This window comes from Sparus aurata, chromosome 18 (genome assembly GCF_900880675.1).
Source record: "Sparus aurata chromosome 18, fSpaAur1.1, whole genome shotgun sequence".
Classification (NCBI taxonomy): domain Eukaryota; kingdom Metazoa; phylum Chordata; class Actinopteri; order Spariformes; family Sparidae; genus Sparus; species Sparus aurata.
Window position 1 is genome coordinate 33,842,655 of NC_044204.1, and position 24,872 is coordinate 33,867,526.

General features: G+C 43.9%; 1 protein-coding gene across 4 annotated transcripts in view; it reads right to left on the minus strand.

Annotated features, from left to right (window-relative positions):
• Positions 1-605: 605 nt before the first annotated feature.
• The window catches only part of fam13b (family with sequence similarity 13 member B), a 71,720-nt gene continuing 47,453 nt past the window's right edge, over positions 606-24,872 (minus strand). For 2 of the 4 annotated variants that reach the window (XM_030397137.1, XM_030397136.1), the window contains exons 8-24: positions 17,770-17,814; positions 14,610-14,705; positions 13,995-14,142; positions 12,842-12,939; positions 11,476-11,533; positions 11,229-11,358; positions 10,542-10,613; positions 9,676-9,949; positions 9,420-9,561; positions 9,169-9,250; positions 8,224-8,433; positions 6,867-7,081; positions 6,172-6,255; positions 5,990-6,085; positions 5,523-5,908; positions 5,043-5,144; positions 606-4,437 (exon numbers count right to left, since the gene is read on the minus strand). In XM_030397137.1, coding sequence (XP_030252997.1) covers positions 4,314-4,437; positions 5,043-5,144; positions 5,523-5,908; positions 5,990-6,085; positions 6,172-6,255; positions 6,867-7,081; positions 8,224-8,433; positions 9,169-9,250; positions 9,420-9,561; positions 9,676-9,949; positions 10,542-10,613; positions 11,229-11,358; positions 11,476-11,533; positions 12,842-12,939; positions 13,995-14,142; positions 14,610-14,705; positions 17,770-17,814 — 2,362 coding nt within the window. In that variant the 3' untranslated portion in view covers positions 606-4,313. The remainder of the gene's footprint in view (positions 4,438-5,042; positions 5,145-5,522; positions 5,909-5,989; positions 6,086-6,171; positions 6,256-6,866; positions 7,082-8,223; positions 8,434-9,168; positions 9,251-9,419; positions 9,562-9,675; positions 9,950-10,541; positions 10,614-11,228; positions 11,359-11,475; positions 11,534-12,841; positions 12,940-13,994; positions 14,143-14,609; positions 14,706-17,769; positions 17,815-24,872) is intronic. The other 2 variants (XM_030397138.1, XM_030397139.1) reach the window with 2 other exon arrangements.

The following is a 24,872-nucleotide window of genomic DNA, read 5'->3' on the forward strand; positions in this document are numbered from 1 at the left end:
CATTTTTTTCACACCTGATAAAAACACTTGAAAGATGCTTTTTCACTAAGAGTCACACCTGAAAAATTAATTCCGAAAAAAATGTTCTCGCTCAGTTTCAAACCTGAAAAAAGTTTTTCCTGAATTTTAAACTTTTTTATTCAGTTTCACGTCAAAAATGTTTTTAAACTCAGTTATAAACTTAAAAAAAAAACTTAAGTCAGTTTCACTTTTAGACAAAATCCAGAAAATCGATCAATTTTACACCTGATAAAAAAATCTTGGGGAATGTTTTTTTTTTTTTTCAAAAACTCCGCTTCAAAACTTTCTTTTAGTTTCACACCTGAACAAAGTTTACCTGGTTCTGACGCTTCACACCTGGGAAAAAAATCTTCCATAAAAAATGTTTCTTAACTCGGTTTCAAACCTGAAAACTTTCTTTCTGACATTTAAAGTCTCAAATCCTGAAAGGATTTAATTGAATATTGAATATTATGCAGTGATAATCAAGACTAACTGTAAACATGTAGTAATAATTCAAAAGATTCATTTATTTTGAACATTATCAACATCTTCACACGCTGCGAACACTTTAGTTCATTTGACTCAAGAAGCAGGAGAACTGATGTGGCAAGCTTGTAAAGTTTATTTTCATGTGTAAATGTTTGTTACTGATTGTTTTTTCTCATCCGTTTTGTTAATGAAGAAGAACAGACAGAAAGCATTCACAAAGTAAGAAAACATTTATAGATAACATACGTACGTACAATATATCGATGTGATAAAACACAGTATCACATGTCCTGGAGGAAGCAAGAAACATCTCTGGTCAGAGGAACTCACAGCACGCGTCGGCGTCACGCGTCAGGAAGATTTCGCGTCCTTTAAACTTTAAAGACTCGTTGAACGACCTTCGTCGCTTCGACAGCGACGCCTGCTGTGAGCTCCAGATGTGTGAAGCGACCGTGCACGTCGGATGTGTGAGTGAGATGAAACAAACTGTACACCGATAGACACATTTACAGTTTACAACGTATGAACCACACGTGAGTTTTACCACTCTGTTGCAGGCACAATGAAGAACAACGTTCAAGAAAACTGAGGCGCCACACAAATCGACCGCTCGAACAAAACGGTAAAGTCAAAGAAAAGCCCTTCAGAGACTGACGATGGATTGTTTCCACTTTTTGAATGATGATAAAAACTGGAATGTTTGCAGATTTCACACATCTGTCATTGGCTTTTCAATCCCTGTTCAACTTCCTGTTTCCTTTAAATTCTTATTTTGGTTTTTCAGCAGCGCCAACATGAACATTATGCTGACAACAGTGGTAAAAACGCACCGTCTGAGCAGAGTGTGTGTGTGTGTGTGTACGTGAGGCTGAAAGCACTTAAAACAGAAATCATAAATGTACCTCGAATATTCTCACACACAGTCGATCCCGCCCATCGTTACCCGGCACTGTAAAACCTCCACGCCAACTTTTATTATTGCTGCTTCTTCATGGCACAAATAATAGAAACAATACATTGTGTTATTCATACTATTATGTTCTCATTTGCCATGCAAGCTCACTACAGTACTGCTTCTATATTAGCTTATATTACACAGAGCGACGAAAGAAATCAGATCAGGGAGCAGGTTCATGTTGGATTAGCCACACACAGTGCCAGACTAACTTCTACAGCTGGTTTTACAGTTTGTGAGTAGATACAAAAGGAGTATTATTATTGTCATTATCACACAAAATAATGGTTATGATAGTAATAGCAATATTTATAATAATAATAAAAAAAAAAACACATTCTCAGGGCATCACAAATATAATGAACCAAAGGGGGCCAAACGTAATGTTTGAAATAATTTAAACATTTCTGACATTCATTCCTTCGGGTGTTTTTTTTATGTACAGTATATATTTATATTTGTATAGAAGTAGTGCTTCATTTTTAGAAATACAAATGAAAAAAAAGGAACACAAAAGGGCTGCATTCTGTGAATGCTGTGCAAATAACATCTTTTTACATCAAACCTCCGGAGCTCCTCGTCCTGACAGCCTCCCTCAGATTCTCCACCGACAGTTCAACTCGTGACTCGTTCAAAACTTTGATTTTTAAACCAACACGTCTGCAACAGACTGCAGTCGACTTTGATTCTGGCAATTCAGCAAAGAAAAGAACCCAATCCGTCCCGCCGAGCCGCTTTACGAGCCAAAGAGGTTCTGATAATAGAACCTCCCCCGCCGACAGCGCCGGTTTACAAACACACCGGCTGAAGTCGGACAACTTCTTCGTCCCACGTTTCAAATCACACTGTGACATCTTAACTCTCATCCGATACAAGACAACACGGCCTCTACGAAGAAGAAGAAGAAGAAGAAGAAGAAGAAAAATGAAGAGCACAAGCACGTCGGCATGCATCACACCTCAAACCTTCTCCTCTTCCTCACCTGCCCTCATTTTACCTGCCAGCAGGAAATGAAACTTGACTGGGACTGCAGAGAAACACAGCGGAGGATTGTTCCTGTGACCGCTCTCATGCTACATACTGATCAGACCTTCAGCGCCGACTCACCGGACAAGAGTTGCTTCTGCAGCGGCACCTCGTCCACCCAGCGGCCTCTGACGCTACAATCAAACGTTCACCGAGCACCACCGGTCGTTCTGAGACAGTCGCATCGGCTGCACGGCAACCGTGTTAAAGAAACTCTGTCTAACTGCGCTGACGCCGGCAGCCGTCTGCAGCCAACATGCTTTTGGTTTCAGAGAAGAAGCAGCAACAGATACTGGCTCCTCTTCTCCGCATTTATCACCCACAATCCCTCAGAAACTGCCACGAGTAGTGAAACACAGAAAAAAAAGCCACCTACATCTTAAAACCTCCTGATCGAAGGACTGTGATCCATGAACGCCATCAGTCCAACGCTGCCTTTAGTATCACAAACATGACTTCAGAGCAGAGTTTTCCTGAAGAGGCTCATGAGAAACACAGTTCAGATTTACTCAACACCGCCGTGTCTAGTGTCCATCTTACTGACAAATGTTGCCAAAATAGGGAGAAAAAAAAACTGAAAGAAGATGCTGAAGAATAGAAATAAATGAAAAGTCTTTCACAACAGCTCCAAGGTCACACTGGGAGTTAATACGATTATTTTTTCATATTCTTTTTCATTCAAGAAGAACGTGAACAGCAGTGTCTCACAAACATGTACGTATACACGACACAAACTCGCTTTTAAACTCGCGACTTAAGCGTAAAATCCCTCAGAAGGTGAATCATCCGGGGTGTTAAATTAAGATTTACGGACAGAATAGATTAATAACCGACCGCCTCGCGTCGAGGAGGCGGCGTTAACAGATCCGACTCCCTGAAGCGAGGCGGAACGGTTGTGGCGTCCCAAAGAAAGAGAGTCTAAAATGCCTCCAGTCCTCCGGCTGTCCGCTAAGAATCGACGACGATCGGCTAAAAGAAAAGAAAGTAAAAAGTCAGAAAGTGTTCGTTTTTTTTTTCTTTCTCAGAAGTCGAGGAAATCAGAAGACGAGTGCAAAGTCTTGAGTCACGTTGTTGGGATGATGATGATGATGATGATGAAGACAAACAGTGATGATGATGATGATGATGATTCCTTTTCTCCGTGTTTTAATAATGATATGCAGTCGGACGAGGCAGCAGAGATCAGTTGTGGCTGACAGGAGTGATTTTAAGTTTAACTGGTGTTGGTGGTGCATTCAAGTCACGGGAAAAAACGTCTGTAAAAATGCATTTCTAACTTCATCCTTTAAAATATCTCCACGTTGATGAATTCTGAGATCAACAAATAAATATGTGTAGTCACGTGTAGATTATCAAACAATAAGTTGATTTAAGTGATTCTGTGATCAAAATGCTTAAAATTTGCATATTTTTCTTCACTTTTTTTGGCCGTCGTGCAGAAAACTTGCAGATTAGAACGATTAAAACTCATCTGAGGTGTCGTGTATCAGAGACAACACAGTCGTCGTGTCTGACTGGATGCTACAGAAATCCCTCTCACTGTGACTGAAAGTTAAATAAAAGTTAAATCATGGCATTAAAGTTCAGTTCTCCGAAGCGTACTGTAACTCTGAACCAGCAAGTCACTTCAATTTAGTTTTTTCTCCGTGACATGAATGCAGCAAAACAACTGAACTGGTGTTGGTCAGGTGTGACTGAGCGTCTCGGCGTGATGCAGGTGACTGTTCATGTCTGCAGGAGCGTTTGTTGAACCCTCCCAGGATGTGATGGCGTCCCCGGCGAGTCCTCGCAGCAGTGATGAGAGCTGATGTGCGCGGTGACAGTTGGTATCTGAGGAGGTCTAGATGGATTTGGAGGAATCCTGTTTGCTGATGAGAACTTCCAGGAGGCGGAGTTTGGCCTTGATCCTCTTGTACTCCCTGTACTCCTCCAGCATCGGCACCCGGTCCTCCTTCTGAACGTTTCTGCAGCAGAAGAAGACGGAGACGGAGGAGAAAAACTTTTAATTAGCGTCCTGAAGAAGTCTCTGCTCTGTCTTCTCAGTGACACATGCTCACTGTTCCTGCACCAGCTGCTACTGAGAAGCTGTCAGACTGAACCTCTAACAACTGTCCAGCAGCTCCGGTTCACGAAACGCTTGTTTAGTCTTTGAAACTTTACGACAAAGCAGCAGCTGGTGCAGTTTTCAGTGTTTACTGAGGTGAAACAACGAGAGAAAAACCGGCTCACACATTCATAATGACTGTATATCGGCTATATTACTTGACAGGTTTCTTTCAAGGCAACAGCAGGAAGTTAAGACACCAGAGTCCCTTAATCTGTCAGCGGTTTACACGACTGCAGCGCGGAATTTCAACTGAACTCTGTTTCGTCTGAGTTATTTTTACCAGCCTGGATCAGAATCTGTGTTTCCTGCAAATACCAGCTCACATATCAGACAAGACAACACTGCAGAGAAAGTTGAACTGAATTAATTAATTACCAACTATTTTTTAAAGAAAAGCTGAGAGAGGAAGGACTCTGAATCTGTCACGCTGACAGTCTGGACTCTGTCTGTGTTTCCACCCACCTTCCGTTATGCTGATAAAAATCTTCCTCGAACTCGCGGATGGTCTTCCTCAGCTTCTTTTTCTCTGCTCTGGCTTTCCACAGCTGTTCCAGCAGCTCTGGCCTGGAGGAAGATGAGAGACACGAGAATGTGTTAAACATTAAGAAGTGACGTCAGAGAGAACAGGAGGACAGGAAGTGAGGTCACGGTGAGCAGGAAGTGGACTGTGGTGGTGTGAGGGATCAGCTGTCAGGATCGAACCTGAGCTGCTGAAGAAGATTATCTGTGTGTGTGTGTGTGTGTGTGTGTGTGTGTGTGTGTGTGTTCGGTGACACAGTAACCAGATTACAGACTCATCAGATAAAATCTGTTTGTTTACTGTCTCACATTATTCCTGCTGGTGTCGACACGGTCAGCAAAGATCCAGATAATCAGTTTATTTTACAGGTGTGTGTGTGTGTGTGTGTGTGTGTGTGTGTGTGTGTGTGTGTGTGTTCTTACATGGACGAGGCGTTGGAGCTGGACAGCCGCAGGTCGAGCGCCAGCCTCCCCGACCCCTCCTCCATCTTGGCTGTCATTGGGCAGTTGCTCTGCCGGTCAGGTTGGTTCTGGCTCCTCATTGGTCCGTCAGTCGTTGTCATGACGTCGACGGCCATGATGACCTCGGAGCTCTGCATCTCCCCGCCGCTGCTCTCCGCCTCCTCCTCCTCCTCCTCCTCTTCCTCCTCCTCCCTCTCCTCCTCCCGCTCTTCTTCTTCTCCTCCTCCTCCTTCTTTTTCTTTGCGCTCGTCCTCCTCCTCCTCTTTGATCTCCTCCCAGAAATGAGCCGTTTCGCCCTCGATGATTGGCTGGAGGGTCTGACTTCTCCTCTTACTGGAGGGGGACACCTGGGGGAGAAGGAGAGGGAGGTTTGTAATAACAGCTGTCCTACGTTGCGTCTGTGCGTTGCAGTGTTTGTGTGTACGTACTGTGACGGGCGTGATGCTGACTCTGGTGAGCATCTGTTTGACCAATCTGTAGCGGTCGTAGAGAGGCTTCACCACCAGGCGCTCCTCTCTGGTCACCTGAGAGATCGAGGCAACGTTTACATTAAAAACTGCTTCACAGAACAAATCCGACCCAGGAAGGATTCATGATGTCGGTGACTCACCGGCCGACCGTGCAGGCCCTCGTAGTGCAGCAGGTTCTTCTGAAGGACCGTCTTCTCACAGGACAGCTGCTCCTTGGTCATCTTCTACAGACACACACAGTTTTTTACAATCTTTCACTAAAACATTCCACATACAACTTTAATTCAGGACAGATTATCTAGAATTATCTTCGGCTTCAACCATCACTCCTGTTGTCTCCCTGTGTCTTTCAGAATTGATTTTAAGATCTTATTGATTACTTTTAAAGCTCCTCAGGGCCCTGATCCGGATTACATTTCAGACCTTCTAATACCTCGATGAACCTGTGCGCACGTTAAGATCCTCAGCAAAGGTCTTTTGTCTAGTTCGGTGTCGAGGCGTGAAACTACAGCTGAGACAAAACACGCTGCTCTCTTTTTATTCGTTTGTTTGTCAGCAGAATTACACAAAACAATTCTGTTGATCTCTCGGGGAATAATGGATCTGATGATATTAAGATGACTGGTTTTTATGCATGAGTATAAAACGGGACTAACTCAATCGTTTGCTGGTTCCAGCTTCTTAAATGTTGTGATCATCTGCTTTTCTTTGACATTATTGGCAGGAAACGAAGAGACTTTGGGTTTCGGACTGTTGTTTGGACAAGGGAGCAATTTGAAACACCTGAGTTGGAGTGTAGGACTTTGCTATGAGTCCAGAAATATCAGCTGCTAACCTTGATGTCATCCGGCCAGCCGTCCTCCTGCCTCTTCCCTTTGACCCTGCGCTCGATGAGCTCCAGTGTTTCCTCCCGTGTTGGATGCTGACCTTTGGCCTCCACCGCAGCATCGTGAGCGCTTTGGTCCAGCGTGGAGCCGAAGCTCTTGGGTAAAGTGTTGCTGCGAGGACGAGTCTGGGGGCCGAGCTCGCTCTCTGCGCGGTGTTTGGCATCTGTAAGGACGAGGAAGACAGCGATGAGGACGGAGATGACGGAGGGGACACAGAGGGTGAAGCACGAGAGAAGGAACAAAAATGGGTTAAGAAGAGAAAATCTTCTGACAGCACATGAAACATCTTTCACTGGATGATCAGACATGCAGGAGTCTGACACACAGCTGCAGTGGTTCAAGTCAGCCAGTCACAATGTGAGGAGAGAGACAACCATGCTTACACAAGAGAACAGAACCACAACACCGGACACAGTCTGAACCCAAACACAGCAAGCAAAAAACCTCCTCCTGAACATTTTCTAACATCAGAGTGTGAAAAATAAGACTGTGAGACTCAAACCCAAATTCTAGGGTTCAGTTCTGCTGCCTGCTGGATTCTGCAGCATCGATAATAAAGGCAGAAACAAGGTCCACACAAGCATGAACACGACAGCTCCTGGTTCCCCTTCAGTTCTGGTGCTGCTCACTTCAAAAAAGTGTGATGAAATAACATTTTCGTTGAGTTTTGTGTTGCAGAAGCTAACGGCAGCTACAGTTAGCAGCAAAACTTACATAAAAAAGTGGCCAATTCTTACATACTGCACCTTTAATTAGGCTCAGCGCTCCACTTGCATTAACATATGAAGGTGACAGAACCCAGATGAGGGAAACAATGTGGGAAATCTTTCTTGTGTAGCTCAAACTGTCTTCTGCGTTCGGGTACTTGCGTGGACGATGTTTCTGCCACGTCACCATCAGCTTTGGAACTTAAATTACGTTGTTTCCTCGTAGAAACAGTTCATACTATTTAAAATGTTCAGGTATCATTTATAAATGATAAGAACAGGAAATAAAAGCCTACAGCATTTTGCTTATTGATGACGCAGGTATAATGTCCACAGCAAAGAGTTTGCGAGCACAGTTCAGGTCACATTTACATAAAAACATGGTCAGCAGTAAATCAACACCTGAACAGAAATGTGGCGATAAAATCCCTTCGTTAAAAACAAAGTAATTAACACTTTAGAGAGAAACCTGTGGTTAAATGCCCAGTTTCAACAGGAAATACACCAAAGCAAAGAAGCACGATGCTCGCACAATGCCGCCTCATTGTGACTGTCAGTAGTGAAGGTGTTGTCTACTTACTGAGGGGTTGGTACTTACTGAGGTGATACGGTCTAGAGCTCAGGCCTGAGTAGGGGTGGAGCGGGGGGGTGAGTGTGTGATGGGGAGGTGAGCAGATAGAGGAGGAGGAGGAGGAGGAGGAGGAGGAGGGGGAGGAAGGGGAGGAGTAGGGAGCATGGTGGCGTCTGTATGAATGGAGCAAAGCCTGGTGCCTCAGCGTGCTTCTGGGTAAAAGGTGGTGCTGGCGTCCTGGTTGGCCGATCGGTCAATCAATCAATCAATGGGTCGTTGGGCGATAGGAGGAGGAGGGAGGAAAGTGGAGAGCGGGTGCTCGTGTTATTGTTGTTTTTTCAATTGTTGATTTGATACAGAGAGAGAAATGTTTCGGCCACTGCGTTCTCCAAACAGGAGAGGCTTCACCTCAGCGTCACGGGTCGATTCAGAGCGGTGAAACGATGCACAAGAGACACGTCAGTGTAGAAAACTATTCATACACATCAGGTGCGTCAGATTTTACATTCTAACACCTCGTTTACTGTCAAGGAACGTTATTCTACCAAAGGAATAAAACATCTGAAGCATCGACTTTAATTCTCATCAGTAAGATTATTTCATAGTTTATTTCTTTACCAGGAAATCTCGACATTTCTACAAGTTCTGCAAACTGTTTATGAATATCTTTGATCGTCTTATCCACCGTTTCACCGCGCTGAATTCACCGCAGAACTAATGAATGTGGGTTCACAAGGACGCACCAGCACACTGAAGGGTGGGAGCCACGACAGCTCCCGACATGTGTGTGTCTGCCAGTGTTCGTGTGTTAGACCAGCACACATGCAATGTTGTTACAAAGGTCAAAGGTTCGGAGTGGGGAAGGTCAAGCTGTCCAGCGTGGAACAGGATGGCACACAGACACTCTAACCCCGACACACACACACACTCACACAAATGCTCATTCACAGGAAAAAGAGCGAGTGGTTCTACCTTTAATCTGCCGGCGGATCTTGGTGAGGTCGGTCATCCATTTGAGGACTTTGGGGTTGGCCGCCTTGTCTCCGTGAGAGGGCTGCAGACACAAGAATATACACGTCACTGAAGATGAAACTGCACCAGCTCCCTTTGACGGGTGTAAATCAGCATCTTCGTATAAACACTAAGTGCATCACAGATGTTACTGTCGTGTCCACGTCAAATAAATCAACAGAACTTAAGTAGCTTTACATTTCTGTTTGTACCTTATAGTTTCTCTCCTTCTCAAACTGCTCTTCAAACTGCTTGATTTTCTTCTTCAGGTGCTGGAGCTTCTTGGTGAGTTGGTGGGTCACTGAATCTCCTCCTCTCATCGCCTCTTTGGAGCCAAACGATGCTCGACGTGGCCTGGAGGGACGGAGGATACACAAGTATAAATGAGCTTTTTAATTTTGCCCCGACTGGCACCAAAGGAAACCTCTTCAGGTCTGATTACAGACAGATGTTCTCCGCTCATCGTACCTCTGTGCTTTGGTGGGTGAGGTGGCGTCCAGGTCCTGCTGGAGGAACCGCTGGGCACTGTGGGCTCCGAAGTCAAGAAAGCGGCGTGCGAGGAGGTGAGGGTGGGAGCGGGAAGAGGAGGGGGAGGCATCCTGTCCTCCCTCCTCCTCTGCCTCCTCGCCTTCCTCCTCCAGGTGCAGAGGGAGAAGAGGAACCATGCGACCGGCCAGCGGGGAGAGCTGCGCCTCTCCGCTCTCGCTGTCGTCCTGCCAGGATTTGTAGGCCGGGACGGGGTCTGGAGAGACAGAGATAAAGAGGGGAGAGAGTCAGAGCAGGTTAACGGAGGTGAGGAGAGGACGAGACTAAAGATCAATTTAATCCCTGGTTCACAGGAGTGTTAGAAGCGAGGTAGATGCTGTTCATGTCGTTATGACACACACAGAAGCTGCCTGGGAGGGGGGCTGCTGAGCTCATACATTCAACAACAACTTTTCTTCTTCGGTACCTTGCTGACTCACTCTGGGCCTTATTAACGGTGTCTTGACTGTCAGCGTTATGTTAACGAGCTGAGTAGAGGGGAAAAATTGGGCAAGGTGAAGGAAGAGAGACGAGGGAGAAACAGAGAAGCGGAGTCAGGAGAAAAAACTGTGTTTAGAGAGATCAATCTGCCCAGTGACCCTGCAGCAGGAGGCGAGAGGGGAGGAAGAGTGTTTCATATGCGGGGATTTATCCATAATCACACAGGCACATTTCAGAACGTGAGAGTGTTTTAATAAAGCGTCCCGTGCTGTGTCAGAACCAGCAAAAACAAGAGTAAACAAAGAGGAAGTCAACGAGAAAAGGCTGAGATGGAGGATGGGCAGGCTGGTGGAGGTTTAACGACTTACCGTGGCCTTCTTTCTGCAGGTGCATACATGAGAAGTCTATGGGAGGGAGGTGGAGATGAGAGGGAGGTGACGCTGTTGGGATGGAAGGAGGAAGAGGAGGAGAAGTGGAGGAGGGACAGGGAGAGAGATAGTAGAGAAGACGAGCATTGAGGTCAATCATTCATCTTTCATTCGCGACATGTGATTTTATGGTTTCTGTGCATCAAAATGTCAAATCTTTTCCTCAGTCATACGAGATATCTTGGGATTGATTGGTTATGATGGAGATGAGATGAGATTATAGAAATCCCTGAGAAACACTGACAAAAATGGCTCATCGCATGAGACTTCAGAGTGTTTTCTTTGTCTAACCAACAGTCTGCAACCCCCACTCTCCTCATTTATTAACATACATGACAGAAAAAGGCAGCAAATCCTCACATCACAGAGGCATTTGACATTTCTGCTTAAAAAATTACTGAAATAATAAATAGATTATCCAAAAAGTTGACCGACTAATCAATAACTAACTGATCATTCCAGCAGCATTACTCAACTCTGACCTGAATATATTATGAACAACATTTTGAAAGACTGCGTTGGAAGGAAGTCTTCTCACTTCAACAAGTTTTCCTTTGTTTGCTTCCAGATTAATTTTGTTGGTGAACAGAAAGCATAGTGTGACAGTCGGGACAAGTCGGTACCAACCTTCCCATTGGCTGTCAGGAAACAGTTGGAGGTGGGGGTTCTGGCCAGAGATCGGTTGGCATGGCGACAGAAGGTTCCTGTTGTTCTCGCTGGTGTTGGCGTTCTGATCACAGCGGCAAGAGCCCGAATCCTGGAGGAACACAGAGAGACAGAACCGAAAGACAAATCAAAGGGATGGAAGGACTGAAGGACAGTACAGTCAGGAAGCAGACGGACACATTCAGTCTTTTATCTTATTGATACTTACACAGCTTATAGTGTCACACTGAGTCTGCTCCATGATTTCACAGGGTTGATTGTCCCGCCTGAACACAAAGACAAGAAACACGACTTTAAGTAGAGCAAAGAAAACACTCGACTAATATTAAACCCACAAAAGTTCACACACACATTCAACCTGAACATTTTACAACAATTGAGTCGAACAGACCTGAGAGATCCTGTAAAATCAAAAAACATTCTGATGTATTTTATCTTTAATTGCTTTTGGTAATTCTTCTACATTATTAGCAGTTTTGAGGCCTCGACTGCTGAGAGTCACACAAAAGCCGTTTCACATCATCAAGTTTGTCACATCTCAGTTCTGTAACCGTGACGTTCTTTTTCCATTTCTCCTTAAAAGGTGTGAAACAGAATTTAAGCATTAGCTGCCTGTTTTACACTTAAATCAACCACAGTGCATTATCACAACCCCGAGGTGCGACACGGGATGATGTATGAGGTGTAAATCTACACGAGGAAGCCGAGTAATTTAATACGTGTTGTGTGAGAGAGAGAGACAGAGATAATAATGTTCTGTTTCAGATGCAGCGTAAAAACGAGCCTCTGGCTGAGGCAGCATGTCGAAGTGATTTGTAAACGTGAGGCGTCAACTGATCTGTTCGAGACAACGTCCCTGCACGAGGTAGAGACAAGACATTCACTGTCTGTGAGGAAGAAGGAAGTCGTCTCTCCACATCAGAGAGATTCATTCAACATTTATCTACCTGGACATGTTAACTATGGTGTGATTTTTTATTATCTAAATGTAATTTTTTGAAGGATTGTCATGTGTTTCATCTCCCTGGAATCTGTACAACCCAAGTTAAAACGCTGTGCAAGTCAAAAAATAGTAATAGTTGATAAAATATGGAAATAAAAAAATCATTAAGTTACTGTAAGTTATTTAAGCTATGTCAGTTTTTTTTATTTTTGAGATATGTTCATTTTTATGAGCAGAGAGAAAAGATGTTTTGATAGTTTCATTCTCAATCTCCCCTTTGCTTCACTGGTATTTCTATTCATTGTGACGTCATTTTTAATTTAAGCTAAAAGATTGTCAGTCAATAAACCAAATGATACAAATTACTGAAACTGTGTCATAAAAATCAACCTGCCTCCACATTTTGCAGAACACATGACCAAACACAATGACAGAAAGGTCAGATATCTTTCCGCTGCAAAAAGAATGAATGCTCTTTCAGGCGTTTATTTTTATACTTAAATAATTTAAACAGAATCATGCGAAGGGCGAGGACGTGTGCTTTCACAGGATGAAACCTTGAGTTGGACCAAACTGTTCTTGACATCTCAAAGCCATAACTATCCCATAATGTTCTTGATTTAAGGCTCACCTGGCAGTGTTGATGTTGTTCTCAGCATCTCTCACAGCGTCTGCATCCAGCTCCATTCCTGAACTCTCCTCCAGGGCGGCGCCAGAGTCCAGTGAATCCTGGGAAAAAAACACAACAGCAAGAAATTAAGCCAGAGCAGAAACAAACAGATCTCTGATAAACAGAAGCTTCCCTGCTCTTAGAAACTGCACAAATCATCATGTTTCACATCCTGCGAGTGTGAGGAAACAAACGGTTTGTGTGAAAATCTCAAATCCTAAAAATATTTCAAATCCAAACTGTCACAACTCCCGTGATAAATACTGCTCCAACATTTCTGATGATTTACGGTGAAGAAAGACGAGACGTGTTGGCTGTCACATGAGAAGCATGTGTGCACATATAACCTGCTGTGCATACATTATGTATCCTGTTATGCAAAGACAGTATGTAAATGTGTGTTTTGTAGTTCTGTGCACAGGTGTTGCTGTCGTTCTTCAGCTCCCGGCTCGTCTATTTAAAGAATTGGACCAAGATTATTTTTTAACGAGGTGACAGATTTCTCATCAGTCCTGGGACGCGTCTCACTCTGTCTGCCATGTTGTCTGCTTCTCATCTCTCTCCTGCCGTCTGGACGCTAAAATGGTTCTTGGGAGGAAAGCCAACGCACAGAGGGGATTTGATTTACAGTGTATCATGGCGAATGATACCAATGTCAGTCGTACGTCTATTTTTCACATAATCAGTGTCTGTTTTTTTTTTTTTTTTTCTGATTGCTGATGAAATGAATTAATCTAAAAATGTGCTTCTGTGGCTCTGATGCAGCAACAGTGACTCTGTCGCTCTGACTGCTTACACATCACAAGTAATAACTTATCAACACTGAATGATCTGTAAGACAAAGTAGAATACTGGAGTTCATGTATTTAGTTAAATTCCATTACAATAGATCTGTTGTTGTCTCTGCTGTGTTTCCCGGTAGAATTCCAACTATTGACGCAATCAGAGAAGAGCAAAGATGGACTGTGGCGATAACATCAAACATTCGGCCGCAGAATGAACCGACAGACCGAGACAGGAAGGAGGTGAGCGATGGGAAATATGCTGCTAACACACACAGCCGCTGGTCGTGTGTGTGTGTGTGTGTGTGTGTGTGTGTGCGCCTCCCACTGACCTGCGTGTCTGTCTGGCTTTGTTGTATGTGCTGCTCGGTCTGTATGAGCGGGGTCTCCCCCTCTGTGTCGCAGGGGCTGTCCTCAGGGTCAGTTTGTTGCTCCTCGTCTCCATGGCAACCGTGGTCTGCAGGCTCACTGGGACTCACCCTGGAAAACAAACAGATAAAAGGGTTAATAACACAACGAAACAAAAATAACGTATGCATTCACATTCACACACGTAAAACACTGAAATGCCGCCGAGCCTTCGCGGCCGACGTTCACGCCAACATGTAACGTCTATTTAAGTCTTGGCGGTGTGTAAAACTCCTGGAGGTGAAGGACCACCGAACAGCTGCTCCCATCAACACGTAGACTTTGCTAATTAACATCGCAGCTGTCAACATGTTTACTGGTAAACTGATCCATCTGGCTGGCTCCGTGCCTTTGTACACTATGTTCACTATGACAAATATGTGTCTTTAAAGTCACCTGATGCCGTTTTCCACCACTGAGGAATTTGTGTCACGCATGTTTCAATCGGCAGGTGCACGGAGGGAAAAACTGCCCAACAGGTGTATTTGGTTTTCTGTGTGTGTGTGTGTGTGTGTGTGTGTGTGTGTGTGTGCGCTCACCCAGCGCTGTCGTAGTTGCTGAGGTCTTGGTCGATGGAGGTTTTTAGATCGAAGAAGTGCTGCTCCACTGCAGCTCTGATGGTTCGCTGGATTATCCTGGGAAAACAAAAAATAACACAAATTAATTAATAAAGATTTCCATGTGTTCTGATGTTCTGTTACTCTGTGTGATGAAGCATTAAGCTGACATACATGGAGCATCTTCCTCACATCGCTTCTCACATTTTTCAGTTTAGTGCTGCGTTTGAAAGCCGTTATCTCCAAATCACAAGCGTAATATTTCGTTATGTTGATGTGGAGACATAATTAACTCATTCTCACAAGAAATATTAGTAATATAAATTAAATCTGCCCATAATTAATGACACATAACGACGCTTGCCTTCTATAATAATGCATGTTATAAAACTATTATTCTGTGTAAGTACTTGGCTTTTTTTTTTTTTTTTAACTGTAACCTGTTTTGGAACATTCACCACTAAGAATCCCAACTAAATATACACTATATCATATTAATATTTAATACCGATCTAATTTCCTCTTAACTGCTACTAAAGCTTCTATCTGCTCAGTGATGTGTTAAACTCCTGTGTGTGTTAAATCACTGAATTGTCTCTACATGAGATTAGTTCATGTGCTCTTTTGTTCACTTACACTGAATCCAATAAGCTTAGTGCATTGTTCATCCATTTAATTAACATCTCGGTGTACAAGAAGAAGGTTTAGCGGTGAAACCTTCATGTCTGCGGCCACGTGCAAAGCCTCCTCACATAATCCCACCTGGCATCCGCCTCTTTTTAATGAACAGAAAGAGCTCCACTCATTAATTAACAGACAAAAGACAGGAGCTTTAACTGACAAACGGACGTGTTTACCTCCAGGAGAAATACATTTACTGAAGGCTGTTAATGAATCGAACGTTGTCGAGAGCCTGTAATCACTGTAATGCTTTCTTGTCTATTCTGGGCTATTTAACCGTTACGTCCTTATAAAGTGAATAACCGGGTGCAGTTCTGAGAGGATTAATAATGCTTAAACTAGAGCCAGGGACGAGAGGAGAGGAGGACGTAACGGCCTATAAAAGGTAACAGCAGCAGTCCGTTTGACCTCGTCCACACTGACGGGATGATCCACAGGCTCTACTGAGACCTTCTTTAACTCGCATGACCACGTGTGTGTGATCATAATTTCCCACTCCATCGTTTCCTCTGGCTTCTTGCGGGCTGTTAGGTGTGTTTCTCCTCCAGCTGAGACAGCAGTAGAGGTTGAAGATCTGGTGGAGAAAGACTCCAGCTCGCTTCACACTCCTCCACACCAGCTGCTGCTCCTGATGGATCCTCCTCCGTGACATCACACTGGGTGTGTTAGGTGTGTGTCGACTCATTTACACCAACAAAGTTACATGATTTGGAGCTGGAACATAACTATGTTCGGACTCCATGACCATTTAAGCTAAAACTCACAAAGGTGTTGGGCCTTGGGTCAAATAAATCTGTGTGTGTGACAACCACACACCTGTGCACACATTTCCCTGGATGGCGAGCCCACCTTCACCGTCACACTAAAACACAGTTACCTAACACAGAAGCATTAAAGCATGATGTGCTTGCAGTCTGTCTCGTTCACCCACACGGTCAAGAGAAGCACCGTGTGTTTGCTGCTTTTGTCTAAATCTGTCCGTGCCTCCCGACAGAGCAGAGGCCTTTCGAACACATCCTGGTAGCCGGAGGAGAATGAAGACATTATTCACTCTGCAGCCGAGACCCTGCAGCGACCTAATGTACTCCTGGGAATGGAAAGACGTAATGTACTCGCTTGAAAAGTACAAACTATTTTAAGTTTCATTAGATTACTGAACAACAGGGTGTAATGATGTGAAGAAGGTGATAAATTTCATCCTCCTGAAGACGACACAGTCTGTGTTTAAACTGCTCAGCTCTGAGAAAATATTCTTGTTTTCTTGCTTTTTAAATTGCAGCCTGCACAGGTTTTTGTTTCTCTTGATGATGTTTGACTGATGCACATTTATTTCATAGAAGTAAAAAGGTCAGCTGGACAGGATCTATATTATATATTTATATATAGATATATTAAAATTAATCAGCAACTAAAATGATAAATGATTAATTGTTAGTGTAAAATTAAAGCACTTTTCAAGCATGTGAAGGAAACTTTACCAAACATTTCTAGACTTTTAAAGCTTTAATCAAAACATGTAAATTGTTACTATAAATGCAATTGTGAAAATAAATGTTTTATAATTCCTTCACACCTGCAGTGTCCAGTGTTTATCGCTGTATTTATTTTTTCGACTTCAGGAGACAAACATGATGAGACATTTTAAATATTAAAAAAGATCTTTTGTTTACACGAGTGACTGTGCAGATGAAACACCATAAAGTGTTGAAAATCAATCACTAAAAGGGTTTATTCAAATTTGATTATCTAACTTACCTTGAAATCAGGTAAATTAAGTCATTTTCAACCTGTTTTATAAAGATCATTTAATTTAATTTTGAACAGAAAATTAAATCAGAAACATCAGGACCATTTTGTCCTCTTCGGTTATTAAAGCATCCGGCTGCTGACTGTTTCTGTGACACCTCTTAGTGTTTGTGCCGTTTTGCCTTCAGGCCACTAAACTCACATTAATGTACAGCACCACTGAAATCGATTTCACCCTGTTGCCATGTCATGCACCGGTTCAGAGGCCTGACAGTCATGTGATTGCTGAGTTCATGTCCTCGGGGCTCTAAAACCACCAAGTCAGGCTGAATGCTTTAGTTTAGCTTCGTAATCAAAACACACGTCCGGCCCCTCTTCCTTCCTGCTCACCTCCTCGCTGATCGTCTCTGCCTCTTCAGCAGATGGCTCTTTAGTCCCTCTTCACACCTTACACGGTCGCCTCTCTCACACCTTGTTCGCAGCTTTTCGATTCAATAACGATCGCACGATTTTGCCTGATTATTTTACCATTTCTTTCCAATTAGTTGCACAAAAAAAACGACTTGCCAGACTTCAGTTTCTTAGTGTTGCTAAAATACGAGGCGTGGACGTCTGCAGGGTGTTGGAGCGCATATTTGTGTGTGTGCGTAGTGTCGATGTATCTCATCGTAAAGTGGATAAAATTACTGGAGTGTGTGAGTGTGTGTGTACTTACTCAGCAGAGTCAGCAGGCAGGATGGATATAGGGGAGAGGTGGGAGCTGTAGAGAGAGAGGGAGAGAGGGAGAGAGGAGAGAGGGAGAGAGAGAGAGAGAGAGAGGGAGAGAGGGGAAAAGGACAACATGGTTAGAACATCACGTACTTCTTGAATCCCGTCTCATGACATGACCTTGGAGGGTGTGGACGTCGGACAGCAGAAGTCAAAACAGGGAAGAAGAACGACAATAACAATTAAACCACAGCTACAGCTGTTGATACTGTGTGTTAGAGTGTGTGTGCTGAAAAAGGATGAAATACAAGATGTGTGTAAGTCAGCATGAGGAGTTTATGTTCTCACAGCAGTTGTCTTCTAATCTCGGATCCTTTGTGCCAAACGACAGTCTCGAAGAACGCACACACGCACACACACACACACACACAAATACACAAAGTTTCAGTCAGTGGCGCCACTCTGGGTGGGCAGATTGTTATTTAGGCTACAGAGCTCTGCTAAACCCGGCTGATCAGATAGAAGGGTGTGTGTCCAGTCATATTTGTTCCCTGATGTTCCTCTATAAGCAAGGAAGTGTGTGTGTGTGTGTGGGTGTGTGCGTGTGTGCGTGTGTGTGTGGATGTGTGACACACATCCACCCACACACACACACACACACACACACACACACACAAACGCACACCAGGACTCCAGATTTATATAACACTCCTACACACACACACACACACAACACAAGGTCGTCCACATTATGTCCAAGTGCATGGGTACGTATCATATATACTGTGTGTGTGTGTGTGTGTGTGTGTGTGTGTGTGTGTGTGTGTGTGTGTGTGTGTGTCTCCGGCGGTCATCAGATTAGCAGCGCAGCAGCGGAAGCTATGCAAGCTTTTTGTGTGGATGCATGTTTGTCTTTTAACACAACTGCACAAACGCACAGTCCTGATGCAGCGAGCAGTTGTCCTCAGGTAGATCGATACAGACTGAATTATTGATGGCAGATAGGGCACCGTGATGCCCTCCATCTTAATTCCTTGTTTCTGGTTGCTGTTCCTGCCCTCTTCCTTCAAATCGCCTCCCGACTTTCTCCTCTAATCTAATTTCTTCTTCATTACGGTCGTTTTTTTTCCACATCATTTTGTTTTTCTCTAAACAAAGTCTGCCGTTCCCCTCGATCTCTTTTCTCAATTTACTCATCTCTTATCGCGACTTATCATCCATCTTTTTCTCTTTCTCTCAAACAATCCCATCATGATTTGTACAATCATCTTTTTCGCTAACGTTCTCTTTTCTCTATCTTTCTTGACTTCCTCTCCCCTCGACTCTGACGGGTTTTAAATTGTAACAGGTATCTCACATTACCTTCTCTGACACTGTAACCACGATTGAGAATGTGAATGCGATGGGAAGACAGACAGAAAGAGAGAAAGAGGTACTGGTGTTGCAGAAATGGTTGTGAGAGAGATGGAGTAATAAAATGTGCAAAAAAAAAAAGGAAATGGTAAAAAATCGAAAACAACCTCCTAAGTTGACTCACTTGGATGATGTAACATCTATTTTGTTCATCTGACAAATATTTCTGGAGTCCATAAATATCTGGGCTGGACTGAGATACTGTGTCATTTGAAACTCTCCCTTCTCCTCCAGTTAGTCAACACACAGAACTGCCCTTTAAACAGGAACGCACCCTGCAGGCTCCATCCAGCATCGACTGTCCCTCAGAAGGACTGATAACATCTGACAGCAGGCTCTCCTGCTGAGTTGTACCCTTGGGACCACGCTGGGTGGCTGCAGCACTAACAATAGATCTTTGATAGGGTCCTCTAGGATGTAACGTGATCTTCATGGGCCTGAAGTAGCAAAGATAATATCTGCCCTTGCACCACTTTGCCCCAGAAGACTTGATTTAAAATCGTTGCAGCCTTCGGGGTGTTGCTGCCGTCCTCGAGCTCCCTCAGAAGCAGAGATGACATTTCTGTAAGTGTCAGTTGAGCCATAAAGGACATACACAACATGCTTCACAGGACTTCTGGGCATTTAGTCCCGCTGAGGACGACATGAAGGGCAGAGAGGACTGAATCAAAGCATTCTGGGTCCCTGATGTAGCAGAAAGGGGTTTTGATTCTGTCTTATGTCAAATGTTCCCTGCAGTTTTTCTTCACTAATCAATTCATAGTAACGAACATGCAGGAGGTCAGAGGGGATGTTCAGTCTTCCAAACCACCTGAAGTCCAAATGTGTTTTTGGACTTCAGTCGTACAAAACTGTGACATGTTCACTGTCACCACCAGTTTTTGTGAGCGTGAGACTACAAGGCTGATATAAGCTGCTGATTGACTGAGACTACAATAATAAAATGCACTGTGATGGCCTGCTGTCCTACATGTTTCTGTATCATGATGTGGTTGTGAAGTATTCTGCTCAACAATATTTAATCAAGTTCTTTTAGTCTGCAATTGGAGAAACTTGCATGCGTCCATATCGTAATGATTGTGCGTAATTATATCGCTAACATCTGATGAAGTCTGCTGCTGAAGCTGACTCAGTCTGCAGAAAGTCTTCCACTTGGGGGCCCCTGTGGACTGGATGCATTGTGGGTTTGAACGGCACTCAGCACTCGCAGACTTCCTGAGAATGCGTCCTCAAAGTCCAGAGACTGCGAGGGGAGTTAAGATGACATTTGGATGAAGCCAAAGACACATAAAGGTTATTTTTGTGATTTTGTGCCATGGTGCCAAACAAGCACAAAGGGGCCAATAAAGTCTTGGCTTTCAAAACTGCTCCAAGTAGGTCAGATTAGACGAGCTCCTGTCCGACAGACACGACGGCAGTAGAAGCCAAAGATGGAGATTAAACCTTGATAACATCTTAAGGAGTCGCACCTTCAGCTACCTGGAGGCGATACAGTAAAGTCTTTAAAGTGACCTAAGAAGACAGACGCGTCAAACAAACAGTCCGCCTGTTTTTAAATTTGACTGAACGTTCATGTCTGATGCTATATTTCAAAACTACCAATTATCACCGGTCTCCCACGTCTGATTTAGTTTTTTTTACTATTATTAAGTCACTAAGTGATTTATCGACTACATCCTGGGAGGGTATCTGAGGTGAAGGGCTGGGTAAAATGAATTCTTGCCAGATTCACTTAGATCACATCAGGCTAATCTGCAGTCTGCTAACCAGATCGTCGGTGTGATCACAGCAGGAGAAAATCTCTCTGGGGGCAGATTACTGCATCACCTGAGGGCTGACGAAGGCGCTCGCTGGAATTACTTTGGATCAAAGTGTTTGTTTTTCTCTCACATTCTCACTTTTTGTTACATCACTTTCTGCTGCATCTCATCCCTGCACAAGTAGTACTTCATTTTGTTGTTGTGTAAGCAGCTGACCTAAACATAAGGTGGTACTACACATCACATAGAGTATATAGGGCAAGAGTATGTCACACAGCTAAGATTTACTGCAGAGCTGAGGCGCTGTGCTGTGGTGACGTATCAGTCGCCTCATCTCAGCTGACTGAGTGACTAAACACCAGAAACATGTCAGAGAAGCGTTTTGTCTGCTGCATTTTAACTGATACATAAAATAACAGCAACAGAGGTGCTGTAAATGGGAATGAGATAGAGGGAAACATCAAGGGTGTCCTTCGATACTTTGCTCTGATGGCTCGATGCAAAGAGAACAAAGACAAACTGGCTGTGTGTGTGTGTGTGTGTGTGTGTGTGTGTGTGTGTGTGTGTGTGTGTGTGTGTGTGTGACTGAGGTGAGTTCGAGGTTAGCTGTGATTCCACGGTGGTGCTGCTGTCAGCAAACCTGAGTCTGCTCTGTTCTGACTGGGAGGTAACACAGACTGCTGCAGCCGACACATCCACCCACATGCTTGCACACAAACACCCACACACACACACACACACACACCCACACACACACCCACACACACACACGCACACACACACCTCACCTATATATCAGCATGCAGAGGAGGACACATTGCACTTCAGCTAGTAACCTACTTCAAAACACCACACGCTGCCTCTGAAAGCCTCGTCGTCCCTCAACCACAACATCACACAGAGCCAGACACACACACACACACACACACACACACAATCATAAGCATCATCTTACATCTCATAAACAGCTCTTCGCTGCCTCTGAAACAGTAAACATTTATAGTCCTTCATGTCGGAGCCAAGGCGCTCCTCTCACAGAGCCTCACAGCACTCAAACAATCCACAACTCAAACACACACCAACAATTTAAGATCTGTGTTTGATTTCCTGCTCATTTGTTTGTTCCCACCAGTTGTTCTGTTTGAGGACTAAATATGAGCGGTGCAGCTCTCCTCTCCAGTCATTTTCCCATAATCATCACGCAGATATTTTGCCATCTGAGAATAACTTCTATTTTGTTTAGTCGACTGAACAAATCTCCCACAGTCCCTCTCTCCACCTCCTCAACCCTCCTTCAATTAATCTTCACTCTTGCAGTCAGCTGGTGAAAGGTTGCTGATTGCTTGCACTTCAAATGTTTGGCACAGCCTGAGAATGTGAATAACATGACACACTGAAACAGAATAAATAAGTATGTTTGTGTCAGAGGTTATTGCAGTTTGTGGCATCACATAAAACTCCAGATCAAAGCTGCATCTAAAGGTTATTTTGTCTATTTTTGTTATTTCAATCATTTTTTAAGAACAACACCAAATTTCTCTGATTCCAGTTTCTCCAAAAATAGGTTGTCCTGTTTCTCTCTGTATTATATCGATAAATTGAGTATCAAAGTTTCAGAGTGTTTGTCAGATGGAATGAGACAAACTTCACACGTCTGATACTGACTGAGACTTCAGGCCACTTATATTCACAGCGCCTTCTAGTGGCAACAGGAAATGACAAGTTTTACACATTGATCGACCTCGAACATCGTCAGAAAATACTTTAGACTGAAGATTGTGTGTTTTCATTGGACTTGTTTTTCTCGTGGTCAACAATAGTGACACTGATCGTGAGAATTAAGCCTGACACTAGAAAACATCTTTAATATATAGTCTGAAAACTGCCTGCAGACATTTTTAAGGTACTTGAAAATGTTAAAACTGCCAACATCTGCCATTTCCTCCAATTATAAGTGCACCTATTGTGCTTGCAAAAGGTGAATGACTTTGATTTATCCGAACGGCCCTTTTGAAACAGCTTATTATAAAAAGGTGAGAAAAGCCATTTTCTGCCCTTCTGTGCAGCAAAATGCTGACACATTCTCAGCCAGCCTCCCGTTCTTTCCTCATACTTAGATTGCATAACACAAAACCAGCTGTTAAGTAATGCCATGACCCCTTTCTCTTCATCTCCTGCTCTGTTTCTATTCCTGTAAAAGAAAAGTCACAGACTTCCCCTCCTCTATATTCTCTTTCATCTCTCCCTGGCAACAAAACAATGAGCAAGAAACACAATAGAACCTCGTTCCCTTCCATTCTTCCATTCACAATAAAAAGCTTTTAAATCACAGTGAAGGTTTCCACTGATTCATTCCAGCATTCATACGTTGATCCGATCCTCTGGCATTCCCCAGTTAACCGACTTAATTAATCCAATTTTTGCCCTTTTTCCCGTTTTGTTGCCCTCCACTGCTCATCTTTCCATCAATCCAATCACATATTTGCGTCATCCATCCATCCATAAAGCCAACCACCCATCCATTCCAATCAGACAGCAGGAGTTACATAACCCTGATGTTTACCTCTGCAGCAGAATGTCACAGGCCATTCTCATTTTTCCAGCTGTGTTTTCTCTCACTGCGATCTGTCCTTTTAGTTTGGGGTGTTTTGTGTCGGCAGATGCAGCCTGAGGGTGTCTCAGTTGGTCTCACAGGCTGTTTTCAGTCAGTTGGATCTCCTCTTCTTCTGCCCAGTGCGGTCAGTAGGCTCACACGCAGGTTATTAAAGTCCAGTCGGTTTTATTATTCTTCGAATCCCGCAGAGGAGTCGGCTTGACTTTTAACCAAACTCGGCACGATTTTGGTCTCTTCCTTCTTTTTGCTTGTTAACCACTTGACACATCTCCTGTAGGAGCAGTATCCAGCTGTTTGGCTTCTTCTGTTTCTCCTCCCTTCAGATATCTTCCCTTCAGTATCGGGTCGGCCTTGTATCCAGTGGGAAGGTTATCCTAGTTGAGCGCTCTGAGGTGTCAGCGTCAGTACCAGCAGGTCGAGCAGCAGATCCAGGGTATCGCCTGGGTGCATTCTGTGACGTCCTCTGAACCGGTGTGTGTGTGTGGGTGTGTGTGTGTGTCTGTGTGTGTTCTTGAATGTGGGGGTGTGTGCGTGTGTGTGTGTTGGTGAGTGAGGTTGTCTCACTCTGCACTCTGTCTGTAAAAGTGCTGCAGTAAACATCCAGAGCTCTGCTCAAATATACGAGCTTCTGATGTAACCTGGCAACAACTCCAGGAGGACCAATGGGATGAGAGGGGCTGACATTGGGAGCCAATTGTATAGAGGGAAAGAATTATGTGGGCCAATCACGAGGAAGGAAGTGGGAGGGTGGTTGATTCTTTTCGGTCCACTCAGAGGTGACTATAACTCAGCAGTTATTAAAGCCGACCCAGTGGGCTGTGTAATGGCGTGCACACACACACACACACACACACACATAATCAAACACATGAGATGCACGTAATCACACACACACCTCAGACTTTTACGTCACCCTCTATCAGCCTTTTGTAACGGCAGCCTTTCGTTTAACAAATCATTGATCACAACGGGACTGACAGAGATACATAAAGATCTGATCAGAGAGAAAGAAAACAAGAGGGAGTGCAGGAGGGAGGAAAGAAGGGAGGAAAACAGCACCAGAGAAAAGGCAACAGAGAAAGGAGGGCAGGAGGTATTGACATGTAATCAATGTGCTTTAAAAGTGATAATATCTGCGTCTACACTGTATGAGAGACGACAGTGGCAACACTGATAACAATGACAGAATCGAAACACTCACAAATCACTTCGAGGGAAACTAGGTTAGTTGTTTCTGTGTGTCAGTCGGTGTGTTTCCAATAGGACGAGACTTCAGATCAACTTCTTTCAAATCAACGTCACAGACAATATCATACAGGAGAG